This window comes from Nyctereutes procyonoides, unplaced genomic scaffold (assembly GCF_905146905.1).
Source record: "Nyctereutes procyonoides isolate TBG_1078 unplaced genomic scaffold, NYPRO_anot_genome, whole genome shotgun sequence".
In the NCBI taxonomy this organism is placed as follows: Eukaryota; Metazoa; Chordata; class Mammalia; order Carnivora; family Canidae; genus Nyctereutes; species Nyctereutes procyonoides.
Window position 1 is genome coordinate 15,418,674 of NW_026575141.1, and position 17,836 is coordinate 15,436,509.

The 17,836-nt window shown below is 35.8% G+C and overlaps 1 protein-coding gene across 1 annotated transcript in view; it reads right to left on the reverse strand.

The window, feature by feature from the left end:
• Window positions 1-326: 326 nt before the first annotated feature.
• Window positions 327-17,836, reverse strand: part of LRRD1 (leucine rich repeats and death domain containing 1) — a 29,419-nt gene continuing 11,909 nt past the window's right edge. Inside the window, exons 3-5 of the mRNA XM_055307497.1 lie at window positions 4,929-5,090; window positions 2,935-3,052; window positions 327-1,916 (exon numbers count right to left, since the gene is read on the reverse strand). Coding sequence (XP_055163472.1) covers window positions 1,730-1,916; window positions 2,935-3,052; window positions 4,929-5,090 — 467 coding nt within the window. The 3' untranslated portion in view covers window positions 327-1,729. The remainder of the gene's footprint in view (window positions 1,917-2,934; window positions 3,053-4,928; window positions 5,091-17,836) is intronic.

Genomic DNA, 17,836 nt, shown 5'->3' on the forward strand with positions numbered 1-17,836 from the left:
AGAAATAAATCAACTCTTCTTTTATGAGCTACCAACAGGCATCTTATGTCACAGAAAAGAGCCTGAGAAAATGAGGCCAAAACATAGAATCTTAAACAGGAGAAAAGCAGAGCATCCTGATACTGCTCAGTTTCTCTATGTAGTTGAAACATAAAAACTTTACAAAGCCCTCATTCTTTGGGAAAAAATATTTTTAAAAATACTAACTTCTTTAAGAATGGAAATTAGCTTCTTATCAGTAAAATTTGTTAAATAGAAAGCCAAAAGAAATGAATTTTTTTTTTAAGATTTATTTATTTATTCATTCAGAGAGAGCGAGAGAGAGGCAGAGACACAGGCAGAGGGAGAAGCAGGCTCCACGCAGGAAGCCCGATGAGGGACTCGATCCCGGGTCTCCAGGATCACACCCTGGGCTGCAGGCGGTGCCAAACCGCTGCGCCACCCGGGCTGCCCTGCATTTTTGTTTTGACCACATACTTTTCACAAGATAAAAATTTTCTTAGTGCAGATAAGTTGCTAGTTTACTTTTCTGTTACACAAATGAAACCTTTAATTGATTTCATTGCTTCAAATGTTTGTGAAAAATTATTTAGCTAAATCAGAAGAGTCAAAATAATAATTGTGAAAATTATATATAGTTTTGAATTGTATTTGTTTATGTAAATTATTCAAGAGTAAGCCTCCTAAACTCTTTCAAAAGATGCATTGTATTCACAGACTCTAGAAACTACAGTTTTAACTATTCTCTTCCTACTACAGTACAATGCTAATAAACAGTTTTTGCCCTCAGAATCCAAACACAATGCAGTGTTTTCTTCCTCACCGTTAACTTAAAGCTGGTTTCATCTGGAGCTTCTTTGGCTTCAGTTGTGTAAGCTGATTTTTGTTTGTTTTAAGCTTAACTGCAATGGAAAGAGTTTTGACGAAACAGTATTTTCTTGGTCTCTAGGAATACTCATGCACTGTTAGTAGGAATGTAAATTGGTGTAGCCACTGGGGAAAACAGTATGGATGTTCCTCAAGTTAAAAATAGAACTACCCTATGATCCAGTAATCACACTCTTGAGTATTTACCCCAAAAATACAAAAACATTAATTCAGAGGGATACATGCACCCATATATTTATGGCAGTATTATTTACAATAGCCAAATTATAGACGCAGCCCAAGTGTTCACCAATATATGAATGGGTAAAGGTGCTATGGTATAAACTACATTTTTTGACTTGTATTATTTTCAACTTACAGTGGGTTTATTGGGATGTAACCATATTAAAAGTTGAGAGAGATTTGTAGAGGATTACTGACCTTGGCTCTGATTTATGTTTAACAGACCTATCCCATTCCTAATGGAGAAATGGTAGGACATTCATTTCTTTTTTTTAAGCCAGCGTCTAAAATGAAATTTCTCTGCTTTGTAACTCCAATGCAAGTTACTAATGACCTTATTACCTATAAATCTTGGGTTGTATAAAAGCATTGTATAACAAAGAATTTTTAATGGAATCATTTCTTTTTAAAAATTATTAATCATAATTCCAAGGTAACAGAACAGGTACACAAAATAGTGTCTCTCATATTTTATTATGATAACATTAAAGTGGTAGCCATAAATTGTCATTATCTCTTAGGAATGCATGAAAAGAGACATAACATGCAATTCTCTTATACCCAGTTTCAATTATATAAGTACATCATAAGTTTTCAGCTTTTATTATGGGTACACTGTTCAGAATTTAATTGCACACGTAAAAAGTTTTAAAGCTGTTATTTTGTCCATAATTTCATATGCTCCTATCATAGTTAGTGCCCGAGTTAGTTGGTCTCTTAAAGCAGCAGTAGTTAGTGACAAGTTGATACTTTCTGTTTTCCACTTATGAAGTGCTTGGAGGACTCTATCACTTAATGAAACAGGGCTGAAAAATTTAAAGATAATATTATTTTATCTTACCAGTTAAGAAGATTTAAATTACTTAAATACTGTATACCTAGGTTTTCAAACCAATTTACCAGGTTGAAGTGAGGATTAAGTTATTGGTGAAGATAGTTCATATAATATTAGCACCAAGCTTGGCAAATACTGAAAGTCAGCCCCATGCCAACCCTTGTTTCCTAGTAGGAAATCAATTAAAATTTAGTTCTAAGATTTACTCAAGGTCTCAAAACAGTAATTATGGGTTTTTTATTCTAAGGCAGTGTATTACTGCTACAGTACTACATGCTTTATAACTTGATCTATGGGACACCTGGGTGGCTCAGCGGTTGGGCATCTGCCTTTGGCTCAGGGAGTGATTCTGGATTCCTAGGATCAGGATTGAGTCCCACATCGGACTCCCTGCATGGAGTCTGCTTTTCCTTCCTCTGCCTGTGTCTCTGTCTCTCAAAAATAAACAAAATTTTATTAAAAAAATAATAACTTGAGGGATCCCTGGGTGGCGCAGCGGTTTGGCGCCTGCCTTTGGCCCAGGGCGCGATCCTGGGGACCCGGGATCGAGTCCCACGTCGGGCTCCCGGTGCATGGAGCCTGCTTCTCCCTCTGCCTGTGTCTCTGCCTCTCTCTCTCTGTGACTATCATAAATAAATTAAAAAAAATTTAAAATAATAATAATAATAATAATAACTTGATCTCATGACAACTCTCTTAGGTAAATATATCCATTTTATCAGTGGAAAAACTAAAGTACTGAGAAGTTAAGGGACTTATCCAAGGTCACAAAACTAGTTGTAATTTAAAGCCAAACAGTCTTCCATGAGAGCCTTTACTTTTAACCACTATACCCACATGGTTCTCAAATATATTATAAACTAAAATCAGAGTCTTTTACAGCAAATTAAAATTCATGTTAATATAACATTTCAAAACCTTGTAATATCAAAATGATATAAATCAGAATATGAGAATAGCTTATACCACATGTTGTTCTTCATACATACCTTTTTGTAGACATATCTGTTTCTGAGATTGCCAGGTTTAATTTTTGACACAAATATTTAAAATTTGTTATAGTGATATTATTGGCAACTATGATGAAGATCTTCTCTAGGATTTTCTCTACATTTGAACATAAAAAGAAAATTTAAGCCATTTCCTTTGAAAAACATACTCTATTTTGAGCTTATTATTATATCTGGGTTCCTTACTTCCGTGCTCCTATCAAATGTCTGTGTCAAGTAAAATTGAAAAGTAAGATGCAGACCTCACATACAAACTGAAATTCGAACCATTTGTTCAATTTTGTCCAAAATCTTAATAATCAATAACATGTAATGGCCATTTAAAAGTATATTATAAGCAACTTTAAAGTGATTTTCAAAACTTTCTTTAATTCTCTAAGGATTTGAAATGAATTTAATTCCATCCTTTGATTCTAGCTTTTTAATTGTCTTCTTTATGTAGCATCATAAAAAGCCAAGTTCACATCTACTGTAAATATAGTGTATATATGTATATTTTATATTCAAATCATTTATTTAATGAATGCTGCCTTAGATCTTAGACTAGATCTATTTTTGTTGTTGTTAAAGTACTTTGGGAATTTTTAAGAACTAGCAATCTCCCACCCCTCTGTAATCATCTCAGTCCCTCAGGCTAGATTGTATGCTAATGATATAAATGAAAGTCCAATATCCTAAGCAAAATTTTAAGGAAGGAATCCCGTGTTCTTTGTTAATTGGAGAATAAATATATCTCCCATGATGACTTCCTCTCCTCTCTCTCAGGGTGCCTGCAGTATGAGGGCACCTTGGGTAAGATATAAATGGGGGTTCTCTCATTTTTGCTGACTTTGGTCTGTTGCCACCTCTATAAAATTCTGTTACTTAATAAGAATACTTTATGGATTCTTGGAAACTCTTAAATACTTTATAGAAATAATTATCATAAAATATTCCTTTTTAATGATAATAATTAGCAGGACCAACTTGCATAACAAGTTAGAAAAAACAGCTACTGTGACTTTTAATTTTATCTCTTAGTTTCTTTCCATCAATGAGGCCTAAGTCTTAGAGAAACTTCTAACTGGTAGCCATGCATATGGATGTATGTTGTGACTTAAAGAGGACTGTACATTTTTAGTGACCATCTAGCTAGACTGTGAGATTATGCTGATAAAAGCTCCTGATTACACAGACAAGGACATTATAGAATGATTTGGGGGTGGGGACAGTTTTGTGTATTTCCCCAAATCTGGATCCATACTAATTAAATTGATTTAATACTTCTTAAATACTCATTGAATTGGAGAACCAAAATCTGGATGACAGCTGTCACTGATTGTGACAAACAAAGTCAGAGTCTCAGGAAAAAAGCTTAGTTGTTGGGAATTTACCCCTAAGGAAAGAATTAGTTGGTGAAATTTCCATGTGAAAGGCTTGCAGAAACTGATCTCCATCTGGCCCAGCTAAAGGACATTGAAAGAAAATGGACACACTCTCTGAAATAATCAGGGACAATCAATGGAATACTTAAGGATAAAGAATGGAGAGTACCCACCACTGTACACAGGTGATCATAGTGGGCCAAAAGCTGATTGGCTTCAGTACAAAAGATTTAAGTACTTTCTTCAAGGCTAGATAAGAATTTTGGAACTACTACATGTGGTGATACAGATCAGAACCAGTAAAGAGATTTTTATGTGGCCTAAGTCTGGGCACAACCATGATGAAAAACCTGTTTGAAGGGCATTGAGCAGCCAATCCATCCACTTGGGTTTGCCTGTTTTCAATGGTTTAGTTTATATAGACCCAGATTAAATCATCTGAATTATCAAAATAAACTCCTAACCTTCAGAAAAGGGAAGATGATAAATATTTTAATGCCTCTGCCACATTGAAAGCATACTATCTTTTTAAAGTATACTATCTTTTTAATTTATAGATGATACTAGAAAATTACTTATAAGCTAGTAGGTCACTCACTGATCGCCTACCGTCTCTTTGATCTGCCCTCTGTAGATAGTGTACAATAGTATACAGTTGTTTTCCTTTACAGATTTCCATTGGAGGTCTCAGCAAAGGGTTATCATCAAAATTTATCTCCTTCAGTGAAAAAAGATTATGGATACCAATAGGCAGAGCTGTTAGATTATTTCCTATTAGAAAAGAAGTTATAATTAAATTATATACCTTTCTGTATAAGGAAAAAATACGAAGATAATAACAACTACTTATAAGGTATTTACTGTATCTTACTAGCAATGTACCAGATATACCAGGTATAAATTCTTATCATTGTCTCCTTGCTAGGAATGAAAAGGAAGAAGTATAGAAATAGAACTTTTCTCTCAGAAGATGGCAAAATGACATAGGAAGCTGTTCTCTTAAAGTATAGGAAAGGACTTTACAAAGTAGGTGTGATAGTAATTTTTTAAATAAACTTTTTATTTTGAATAATTTCAGATTTACAGCAAGTTGCAGAAATTGTAGAGAATTCTTGTATATTCCCCATCCGGTTTTAGTTTCCCCTAGTGTTATCATCTCACATTATTGTATTGTATTTGTCAAAACTAGGAAACATTGGCATATTATTATTAAATAAAACCAGACAATTTTGGATTTCATTAGTTTTTCTTTCAATGTCTTTTTCTGTTCCAGAATCCATTACAGGATAACACATTGCAGACAGTTATGTCTTCTTTGTCTCCTCTGGTCTGAGATGGTTGGTCTTTCCTTGTTTATCATTATCTTGACAGCTGAGTGGTACTGATTAGATATTTTTGTAGAATATTCCCTAATTTGAGTTTATCTAATATATTTCCTCATTATTAGACTGGGGTTATGGGTTTCTGGAAAGAATACTACAAAGGTGAAAAGCTCTCATCACATCACAGCAGGGATACCTCATACCCATATAACATCACTAGCAATATTAAGCTTGATCTCTTGGCTAAAACAGTGTCTTGCCGGGTTTCTCTGATAAAATGTTTTGATTTTTTTCCTTGTCCATACTCTTTTTTTTGGAACTGAGTTACTAAGTCTAGTCCACCCTCAAGGAGTGGGGATTAAACTCTACTTCCCTAAAGTGTAATGTTTTCAAGACACCTTAATCCAACATAAACTGAACACAAAAAAGTAAAACTGTGGTAACTAACAAGATAAGACTTTGAATCATTTGGAGGGGAACTGGCCTATAAGATTGCCTTTTTATTATTTATACATATATAGTTACATTGTTTATAGTCATAAAAGAACCTACTTCCTTTCAGTGAAGAATAGCATTCAGAAACCAAGATCAAGATACTAGTTTTGCTCATTGCTTCTGGGAATGTGTATATGTATATATATATACACACACATGTACATAAACATACCTAAACATATAGATGGGACTTTATAATGTATATTCTAAGCTCATAATTATAAACATATATGTTATGCATCTGTGTAATATATGTGAATCACAGCATATAGTATTTAGGGTCTGGCTTTTTTCATTTAGCATAATGCATGAGATTTATTGGTGTTTAATGTATCAAGTTTGTTCCTTTTTATTAATGAGAAATATTCAATTATATGGATGTACATACTTTATCCATTCACTAACTAATGGACATTTTGAATGATTCCATTTTTTGGTGATTATGAATAAAACCACTCTATATATTTGCACTCAGTTTTTCATTGAACATAATTTTTCATTTCACTTGAAATCAAAGTGTGGTTGGAGTATGATTGGTAGGTTGTATGGCAAATGTACATATAACTTTATAAGAAATTATGAAACTGTTTTCCAGAGTGTGTATCATTTTGCATTCCTACCATCAGTGTATCAGAGTTGTAGTTACAGCTTTTGTTATTGTCAGATTTTAATTTTAGTTATTCTGATAGCAGTTCTCACTGTAGCAGCTCTTTCTGCCCAGAGGTCCTGTCCTCTGCTCTAATAAAAGCACCTTTCTGCACTCCCCCCAAAAAAATCTCATTGTAGATTTAATTTGCATTTCTCTCATGACTAATGATTTGAGTATATTTCCTTCTGCTTATTTGCCATTAATATACATTCTTTGTAATGTATCTGTTCAAAATCTGTGCCAATTTTTAAGTCAACTATTTAATATTGACTTCTGATAATTAAATAAATATTTTCTTTTAGTCTGTGGCTTTTCATTCTTATAACTGAATGCTTTAGTTAAAAGAATGAAACACCTTTTGAAGGGCAAAGGTTTCTAATTTTGATGAAGTCCAATTCATTTTTTTGTGGATTGTGATTTTGTTTTTATACCTAAGAGATCTTTGCCAAAGTTACAAATGTTTTCTTCTATGCTTTTATATAGAAGTTTTACAGTTTTAGCTTTTACAGTTAGGTCTGTGATTCATTTTCATTTGATTTCTTACATGGTATATGGTATAGATTAAAGGTTTTTTTGGGGGGTGTCCCTTTTTTTTTTTTTTTTTTTTTGATTGTTGCAGTTTGTTTTGGTTTTTGGCTTGTGGCCATCTAGTTGCTCTAGCATTATTTCTTGATACTTGTATATTTGTCAAAAACCAATTGACCATATATGCATGGGTCTATTTCTACACTCTCTATTCTTTTCCATTAATCTCTGTCATTTTGCCAGTAGTACACTGTCTAGCCAGTGACATACATAGCTTTTCATAAGGCCTAAAATCAGGTTGTATGAATCCTTCAACTGTGTTCTTTTTTAAAAATAATTTTAGCTATTCTATTTCTTTTGCCTTTTATATAAAATTTTGGAATTAGCTCATTGTTTTCTAAAATAAAAAACCTTGGGATGCCTGGGTGGCTCAGCGGTTGAGCATCTGCCTTTGGCTCAGGGCATGATCCTGGAGCCCCAGGATCGAGTCCCACATTGGGCTCCCCACAGGAAGCCTGCTTCTCCCTCTGCCTATGTCTCTACCTCTCTCTGTGTGTGTCTCTCATGAATAAATAAATCAAATCTTTAAAAAAAAAAAAAAACCTTGCTGGGATGTATATAGGAATTGAGTTGAATTTAAAAATACATTAGAGATCTGCCTGTGTCTCTGCCTCTCTGTCTCTATGAATAAATAAATAAAAATATTTAAAAAAATTTAAAGAAAACTTAAAAAATACATTAGAGAGAAGAGACATATATTAACAATATTGAGTCTTCCAGTTTATGAATGCTATGTTTTTCTCTATTTGGGCCTTGTTTGAATCACTTTGTCCATCTTTGTCTTTTTCAGCATATAGACTTTACATATACTTTGTCAGATTTATGCCTATTATATGGGTTCTTTGGTGTTATTTTAAATGGTACTTTTAAAAGTATTCAATTTCCAATCATTCATTACTAGTATACAGTTACTAGAAATACAACTGACTTTTTATATTAACCTTTTATATGGCAATCTTGCTAACCTCACTTATTAGTTCAAGAAGCTTTTTTTGTAGATTCTTTGTGATTTTCTACTTAGACAATCTGTCTTTATAACCAGAGACAGTTTTTTTCCTTCTTCCTTTCCAATATGTATACTTTTAATTTCTTTTTGTTGTTGTTGTTGTTGCACTACTTAGGACTTACAGTATAATGTTTAAGAAGAGTGGTAAGAAAGGGCAGCCTTGTTTTACTCCTGATCACAATGGAAAATAGTTAAATTCTTTACCACTGAGTGTGGTATTAGCTGTAGCTTTTTGCAGATGCCTTTTCTCAAGTTGAGAAAGTTACTGTCTATTCCTTCTTTGATGAGAGATTTTGCTGTTGTTTGCTTTGTAAAGTCATAAATGGATATTGTTTTTTGTCATAGGCTTTTTGCTTTTTGTATATCTAGTAAGATGTTCATATGGCTTTTCCTTACTCTATTGCTGTGGTGAATTACACTGGTTAGTTCTTGAATGTTAATTCAACCTTGCACTTCTGGGATAAATCCCACATAGGATATTGATCTGCACATTTCCTCTCTATCAATATCTATGCCTTATCATACTACCAAGATGATGCTGACCTCATAGAATGAGTGGGGAAGTGTTTTATCATCACTTTTATGAAAGAGGATTTTAGAAGTTGGCATTATTCCTTCTTTAAATACTTGATAGAATTCACCAATGAAATCATCTAGGCCCACTTTAACAAATTTGGGCTATCTATCAGCCCCCAATGATGCCTCTTGTTATTTATTACCATGTTTAGTCCCTTCCCATATTATACCAAGTTTGGTCTGTATGATCAAAAGAATAGAGTAGAAGTGATGGTATGTCACTTCCAAGATTTGTTTTAGTAGTTTTGGATTTTTTTGTTGTTGTTTTTAGCTTTGGATTTTTTAGAAAAGATTTTATTTATTTGAGAGAAAGAGCTAGTGAGCAGTGGGAAGAACAGAGGGAGAGGGACAGCAGATTCCACGCTAAGCATGGAGCCTGACAACAGGCTCTGCCTCATAATGCTGAGATCATGATCTGAGCCCAAAACCAAGAGTTGCATGCTTAACCAACTGTGCCACCCAGGCACCCCAGCTTTGGATTTTTTTAAAGAAACATTTTAGGTTCATAGCAAAATTGAGTGTTCAGAAATTCCCCATATACTTGCTGCCCCCCAGACATGCATAGCTTTATAGCAAAATAGTTTTGCTGTTTTGGTATAAAAGAACCCAACTGCTTCTGCTTCTTGCAGCCTGCCTAGTCTAAGGGCTCTGATGAGCCTGGTACTTCCTGAAGCCTGGTGGTGGCCACTCAGGATGAGAGCTCAGTGTTGACTTTGCCAGGTTGACTACCAACCTGCTTCCTCTTGGCTTCCATAGCCAAGTTACAGGTGATTGTGCTGCTGAAGGCCTGGGAAGATTTCCAGCATTCTGGGGACTCCCAACACTGTAGCCATGAATGGGAAAGTAGACTTCCTGGAAAAGAAGCTTGCCCAGCAGTGACCTGGGTCCACCATCGGGACACCCAGGTGGTGAGGGATGGCTTCCCCAGGATACTCTGCACTTCCACAGGAGCTGTTACAAAAAGTGGAACCCAAGCAGTGCCGGTAACAGTGGGTGACCATAAGTACGTGGCCATGCTATTGCCTGTGGGCTGATGGAAACCTCTGCAGAGACCCCTTGCAGGCCTCAGGGCTTGATCACTTATGGCAGGAACAGGACGCTTATCACAAGATTAGGTTTTTAAAGACCCTACTGACTCTGTCTTGGGCATATTCTCTCTCCCACTCTCTTGTATCACTGGCTCTGGGGGAAACCAGTTGCCATGTCATGGACAGGCTTATATGGAACTAAAATGAAGAACTAAAGCCTTTGCCAATAGCCACATAAAGAAGCTTTGGGGCAGCCCCGGTGTCGCAGCAGTTTAGCGCTGCCTGCAGCCCAGGGCCATGATCCTGGAGACCCTGGATCGAGTCCCACGTTGGGCTCCCTGCATGGAGCCTGCTTCTCCCTCTGCCTGTGTCTCTGCCTCTCTCTTTCTCTCTGTCTTTCATGAATAAATAAAATCTTTAAAAATTGAAACCGTATGAAATAAATGTTTGTTAATTTAAGGAGCTAAACTTTGTAGAAATTTGTGATACAATAGGTAACTAATATTACAGCTAGTGGCTGAAAGTAAGAACTCAGGGGCGCCTGGGTGGCTGAGTTGGTTAAGCACCTGCCTTTGACTCAGGTCATGATCCCGGGGTCCTGGGACTAAGCCCCATGTCAGGCTCCCTGCTCCATGAGGAGTCTGTTTCTCCTACTCCCTCTGCCCATCACTCCCCCTCTTGTGAGTGCTCTCTCTCTCTCTCTAACAAAATCTTTTAGAAAAATAAAAGTAAGAATTCAGATATAAAGAGCTGCTAACTGCAGGGAGGGAGTTTATATTTTAGTCCGGCCAATCTAAGTGCCTGATGAAGCAATAGCAGCAACAACAAAAACCAACATTCTTTGGAGAGAAACCGAACAGATGATAGAGTCCCGGGGTCAAAAATAGAGAAAAAAGAAAATGTGGCTCACTCCCAAGAGAAAAAATAACATTTAAGAATTTTAAAGCAGCTGGGCAGCCCTAGCCCTGGTGGCTCAGCAGTTTAGCAACACCTTCAGCCCAGGGCATGATCCCGGAGTTCCGGGATTGAGTTCCAAGTCAGACTCCCTGCATGGAGCCTGCTTCTCCCTCTGCCTGTGTCTCTGCCTCTTTGTGTCTCTCATGAATAAATTAAAAATCTTAAGAAAAAAAAAATTTTAAGCAGCTAATATAGCTCTGCTGAAGAATATAAAGAAAGATATACCTCATAATCAATGAATAAAATAGGAAATCTTAGGGGAGGTGTATGAACTATAAAAAAGAAATAAATGGAAATTCTAGAACTAAATATACAAAAAGCAAGTTCTATTATGGATATCCGATATCCATAATAAAAAATTAACTGGGTGGATTTAACAGCAAAACAGCGTTGGTAGGCAAGGCAATGAAGTTGAAGACCTGATCCCTAAAGCTTTGTGTACATGCATAACACACACACATTAGGGTTTTATAAAACGGCAGCCCCGGTGGCGCAGCGGTTTAGCGCCGCCTGCAGGCCAGGGCGTGATCCTGGAGTCCCTGGATCAAGTCCCAGGTCAGGCTCTCTGCATGGTGCCTGCTTCTCTCTCTGCCTGTGTCTCTGCCTCCCTCTCTCTCTCTCTCTCTATGAATAAATAAAGTCTTTTAAAAAAAAACAAAGGGTTTTATAAAACAATATGAAAAGGTAATTAGAATCTCACAAGGAGAAGAAAGAGAAAATGAGGCAGAAAAAATATTTGAAAATATAACGGTTGAAAAATTTCTCAAATTTGGTAAAATACATAACTATACCAACAGGAGGCTCAGTGAAATCCAAGCAGTATAAATACAAAACAAACAAACCACATTTAAGATGTCTGTCACAGAAAATTCAGAGTAGGGCTCTCAAAGAATCAGCCCCTCCACTGAATCCATCATAAGCTGGAAAAGACTGATAGAAACAGCTTTTTAAGAATTCTGGAATTTAATCCAAACCATACAGTAACCAGGAGAGTGTTCAATGAGGATAAAAGCAGAATAAGAGAACCCTGAAGCTTTTTCACTCATTTCCCTACCATCCTCCATTTCCCAGCATGGCTGTGGCTGCCACTGGGATGGCACATACTGACATTCCTGATTCAGCTTATGGGTGTCAAGAGAGCTACCTTGTCTCTAACAACCTTGTCCTTAAAATATTGTGGTTTTGCATTTTGACCTATCTGGTATTTTCCCAAGGGACTGGCACAAAAGCTGACTTTTGTTTTCCTCTTCCCACTCACGTTGGAGTTGCTTTACCAGTGGCAGTTGGTGTAACATTTAAAGCAAACTGGAGCAAGGGACAGCAGGTAGGGCAAGCAGCAGACCCAAAAGCCCAGGAAGGAAGAGGGACAGGAAGAAGTTTCTTGAGGAAATAAAGGTTCAGAGGTGCCATAGTGTATCCTGCAGAAAATGGAGTACAACGGGCACACCCAGGACTGGAGACATCTCAGAAGAAACCTGAGAAAATTCTAGGCTTACACATGAGGTGGATCTCTGGGCTCCACACAATCAACAGAGGAAGACTAAGAGTTGTAGGTAGTCTTGCTTAGCACTGAAGTACCCCAACTTAGAGCTAAGCTGCAAAGATTGGGAGTGTAGTATTTTCTTTCTCCTTCTTCTTCTTCTTTCTTCTTCTTCTTCTTCTTCTTCTTCTTCTTCTTCTTCTTCTTCTTCTTCTTTTGTTCTAGATACTGAAAGATGAGAAAAGATATCTGTGCAAATACTAACCAAGAGAGACCTACAGTGGCTTTACTAATGTCAGATAACATAAACTTTAAGTCAAAAACTGTTATAAAAGACAAAGAAGTATATATATTTATAAAGGATCAGTATATAAAGAAGATATAACAATTATAAATATATACACACCAAACAACAGAGCCCCCAAAACAGGAGGCAAGTATTGACAGAATTGAAGGTAGCAATAAGGAAGTTCTACAGTAATAGTTGAAGACTTTAATACTTCACTTTCAACAATTGATACAACATTTAGACAAAATGTCTAATAGGAAGCAGAGGACTTGAACAACAATATAGAGCAACTGGATCTAACAGACATATGTAGAATACTCAAACCAACAACAGCAGAATACACAATCTTCTCAAGTACAGATAGGTCATTTTTCAAGGATTGACCATATCTTAGGCCACAAAACAAGTCTCAATAAATTAAAAGTGATTGAAATCATACAATATATCTTTTCTGACCACTATAGAATGTAACAAGCAAAAATAACAGAAGGAAAACTGGAAATTTTACAACTTTAAATAACATATTTGTAAAATACCAAGTTTGTCACAAATGGAACCAAAGAAAGATTAGAAAATGTGAAGAGATTAAAGAAAATGAAAACACAATATAACAAAACTTACGGGTGCTTAAAAAAAATTATAGCTGGAAATACCAAGAGTAAAAAAGAAGAAATACCTCAAATTAATAACTTTACACTTAAATCAACTAGAAAAGGATAAGCAAAGCCAAAGCTAGTAGTAGGAGTAATAAAAATTAAAGTAGATATAAATGAAACAGAATAAAAAACCAATAGAATCAATGAAACCAAAGTTGGTTCTTTAAAAAGATCAGCTAAGTTGATAAACTTTTACCTAGGTGAACTAAGAAAAAAGAGACAAGACTCAAATTACTGAAAATCAGATGTGAAGATGGGAACATTACTGATTCTACAGAAATAAAAAGATTACATAGAGTACTATGAACATTATTATGCTAACAAATTAGATAACCTCGATTAAATGGGTAAATTCCTAGAAACACAGAACCTACCAAGACTAAATCATGGAGAAACAGAAAATCAGAAAAACCTATAACTAGTGAGGAGATTTAATCAGAAACAAATATCTCAAAAAGAAAAGCCCTGGGCCTGGTGGTGTCATTGATAAATTCTACCAAACATTTAAAGAAGAACAAATATCACTTCTCAAACTTTTCCTGAAAACTGAAAAGGATGGAACTCCTCCTAGCTCATTCTACGAGGCCAATATTACCCTGTTACCAAAGCCAGAGAAATACAATTCAAGAAAACTACAGAACAATATCCTTTATGAACTAATCCTCAACAAAATACTAGCAAACCAAATCCAACAAAATATTAAAAGGATATATCTCATGACCAGGTGGGATTTATTTTGAAATGCAAGGGTGGTTCCTTATAAGAAAATCAGTGAATGTAATATATGACATTGAGAGAAAAAAACACATGATAATCTCAGTTGGTGCAGAAAATCCATTTAACAAAAAAAAAAATTAAAATAAAAATAAATAACCAAACTAGGAAGAGGAGGGAACTCCCTCAGTATAAGAAAGGGTATGTATGTATGTATTTTTTGTTAATTTTTAATATTAAAATTTATTTTTTTCTCCATATTTGTAGCTTTTAAATAAAATATACTTTATTGATGTACAATACACATGATCAAAAACCAACCATTTACAATTCAACCATTTATATATTTCATTAACTACTTTAAGTTCATGGAGTATATTTTAAGTGTGTTAAATGCATTAGTAGCTTTGTACAACCTCCCTATAACCCATCTTCAGAACACATTTCATCTTTTTTTTTCTTTTTTTTTTTACAAATTTATTTTTTATTGGTGTTCAATTTACCAACATATAGAATAACACCCAGTGCTCATCCCATCAAGTGCCCCTCTCAGTGCCCGTCACCCAGTCACCCCCACCCCCCGCCCACCTCCCTTTCTCCCACCCCTAGTTCGTTTCCCAGAGTTAGGAGTCTCTCATGTTCTGTCTCCCTTTCTGATATTTCCCACTCATTTTTTCTCCTTTCCCCTCTATTCCCTTTCACTATTTTTTATATTCCCCAAATGAATGAGAACATACACTGTTTGTCCTTCTCCGATTGACTTATATCACTCAGCATAATACCTTCCAGTTCCATCCACGTCGAAGTAAATGATGGGTATTTATAGTTTCTTTTTTTTTTAATTTTTTTAAATTTATTTATGATAGTCACATACACACACAGAGAGAGAGAGAGAGAGGCAGAGACACAGGCAGAGGGAGAAGCAGGCTCCATGCACCGGGAGCCCGACGTGGGATTCGATCCCGGGTCTTCAGGATCGCGCCCTGGGCCAAAGGCAGGCGCCAAACCGCTGCCACCCAGGGATCCCGTATTTGTCGTTTCTAATGGCGGAGTAATATTCCATTGTATACATAAACCACATCTTATTTATCCATTCATCTTTCGATGGACACCGAGGCTCCTTCCACAGTTTGGCTATTGTGGACATTGCTGCTAGAAACATCTGGGTGCAGGTGTCCCAGCGTTTCACTGCATCTGTATCTTTGGGGTAAATCCCCAGCAGTGCAATTGCTGGGTCGTAAGGCAGATCTATTTTAACTCTTTGAGGAACCTCCACACAGTTTTCCAGAGTGGCTGCCCCAGTTCACATTCCCACCAACAGTGTATGTATGTATTTTTAAAGTTTCTTTTTCTCAGTAATGTCTATACCCAATGTGGGCTCAAATTCACAACCCCAAGATGAAGAGTTGCATGCTCCTCTGTCATTCAAGTGCCTCAGAAAAGGTTATTTATGAGTAACCCACAGGTAATATCATACTCAAAGGTGAAACACTAAAAGCTTTCTCCTTAAAATTGTCCCTAATATAGCCATAAGATAAAGATGCCTACTTTCATTACTGATATTCAAAATTGGGCTGGTAGTTCTAGCCAGCCCAGTTAGGCAAGAAAAAGAAATAAAATATACCCAGAGTAGAAAGGAAAATGTAAAATTATGTCTATTCACAGATGACATAATACTATATATAGGAAATCCCAAATTGTTTTGCAATTGCCCCCTGCAATTCTCTAGAATTTAAGAATCTGGTTTTCTATTTCTGAAAAAAAAATAGTATTATAATAAAGATTGCCCTTAAACCCTAAATTGCTTGCTCAAATAACAAGCAGAAAAGACTATTCAATAGGAAAAGGATAGTCCCTTCAACAAATGGTGCCAGGAAAACTGCACAGCCACATGCAAAAGAATGAAACTGGGCCACTTTCTTAGACCGTACACAAAAGTAAATTCAAAATGGATTACATACCTAACCGTGAACCCTGAAACCATAAAAATTCTGGAAGAGAACATGGGCAGTAACTTATTTGACTGTAGGAAATTCTTTCTAGATATGTCTCCTAAAGCAAGGGAAACAAAAGCAAAAATAAACTATTGGGACTACATCAAAATAAAAAGCTTCTGCACAGCAAAGGAAATAATCAAGGGAGCTTAAAGGCAACCTATAGAATGAGAGAAGATATTTGCAAAGACATATCTAGCAAAGAGTTAGAATCCAAAATATATAAAGAACTTATAAAACTCAACACCCAAATAATGAATAATCCAATTTAAAAAATGGACAGAAGATGCAAACAGACATTTCTCCAAAGAAGACCTCCAGATGGCCAACAGTTCACCTGTCAGAATGGCTAAAATAAACAACACAGGAAACAACAAGTGTTGGTGAGGGTGTGGAGAAAAGGGAATCCTTGTGCACTGTTGGTGGGAATGCAAACAGGTGCAGCCACTATGAAAAACAGCATGGAGTTAACAATAAAACTACCTTACTATACAGCAATTACACTACTAGGTATTTACCCAAATAATACAAAAATACTAATTCAAAGGGAAACATGCACCCTGTTTATAGCAGCATTATCTACAATAGATAAATTATAGAAACAGCCCAAATGTCCATTGGTTAATGAATAGATAAAGGAGATGTGATACATATATATAATGGAATATTACTCAGCCATAAAAAGTATGAAATCTTGCCATTTGCAATGACCTGGATAGAATTAGAGTATTGTGCTAAGTAAAATTAATTTGTCAGAGAAAGACAAATATCATATGACTTCACTCATATGTGGAATTTAAGAAACAAAACAAGTGAAGGGGGATTAAAAGAGAGGCAAGCCAAGAAACAAACTCTTAACTACAGAGAAAAAACTTGACAATTAATAGAAGAGAGGTGGGTTGGGGGATGATTTACATAGGTGATGGGGATTAAGGAGTGCACTTGTGGTAAGCACTGGGTAATGTATGAAAGTGTTGAATCACTATATTGTATACCTGAAACTAATATTACACTGTATGTTAACTAACTGTAACTGAAATAAAAACTTTAAAAAAATATGAGATTAACATAGGTTTAACATATAGACCAATGGAATAGAATTGAGAGTCCAGAAATATGGCCAATTAATTTTTGACAAAGGTGCTCAGACCATGCAAAGGGGAAAAATAATCTTTTCAAAAAATGACGCTAGAATAACAAGAGATCTTCATGCAAAAGAATGAACGTGGATCCCTACCTCACACTATACACAAAGATTAAATCAAAATGGATCAACTTAGGGGATCCCCGGGTGGCGCAGCGGTTTGGCACCTGCCTTTGGCCCAGGGCGCGATCCTGGAGACCCAGGATCGAATCCCACATCGGGCTTCCGGTGCATGGAGCCTGCTTCTCCCTCTGCCTGTGTCTCTGCCTCTCTCTCTCTCTCTGTGTGTGTGTGTGACTATCATAAATAAATAAAAATTTAAAAAAAAAATTGATCAACTTAAATATAAGAGATAAAATTATAAACACTCTTAAAACATAGGGGGAAGTCTTAATGTCCTTGGATTTTGATAATGGATTAGTAGCTATGACACCAAAAACACAAGCAATAAAAAAAGTAGATAATTGGACTTCATCAAAATTTAAAACTTTTATGTGGCAAAGGACACTATCAAGAAGAAAAGACAACCTATAAAGTGGGAGTAAATAATTGTAAAACCTATATCTGATGGGGTCTAGTATTCAGAATATATAAAGGACTCTTTCAACTCAACAATAGAACA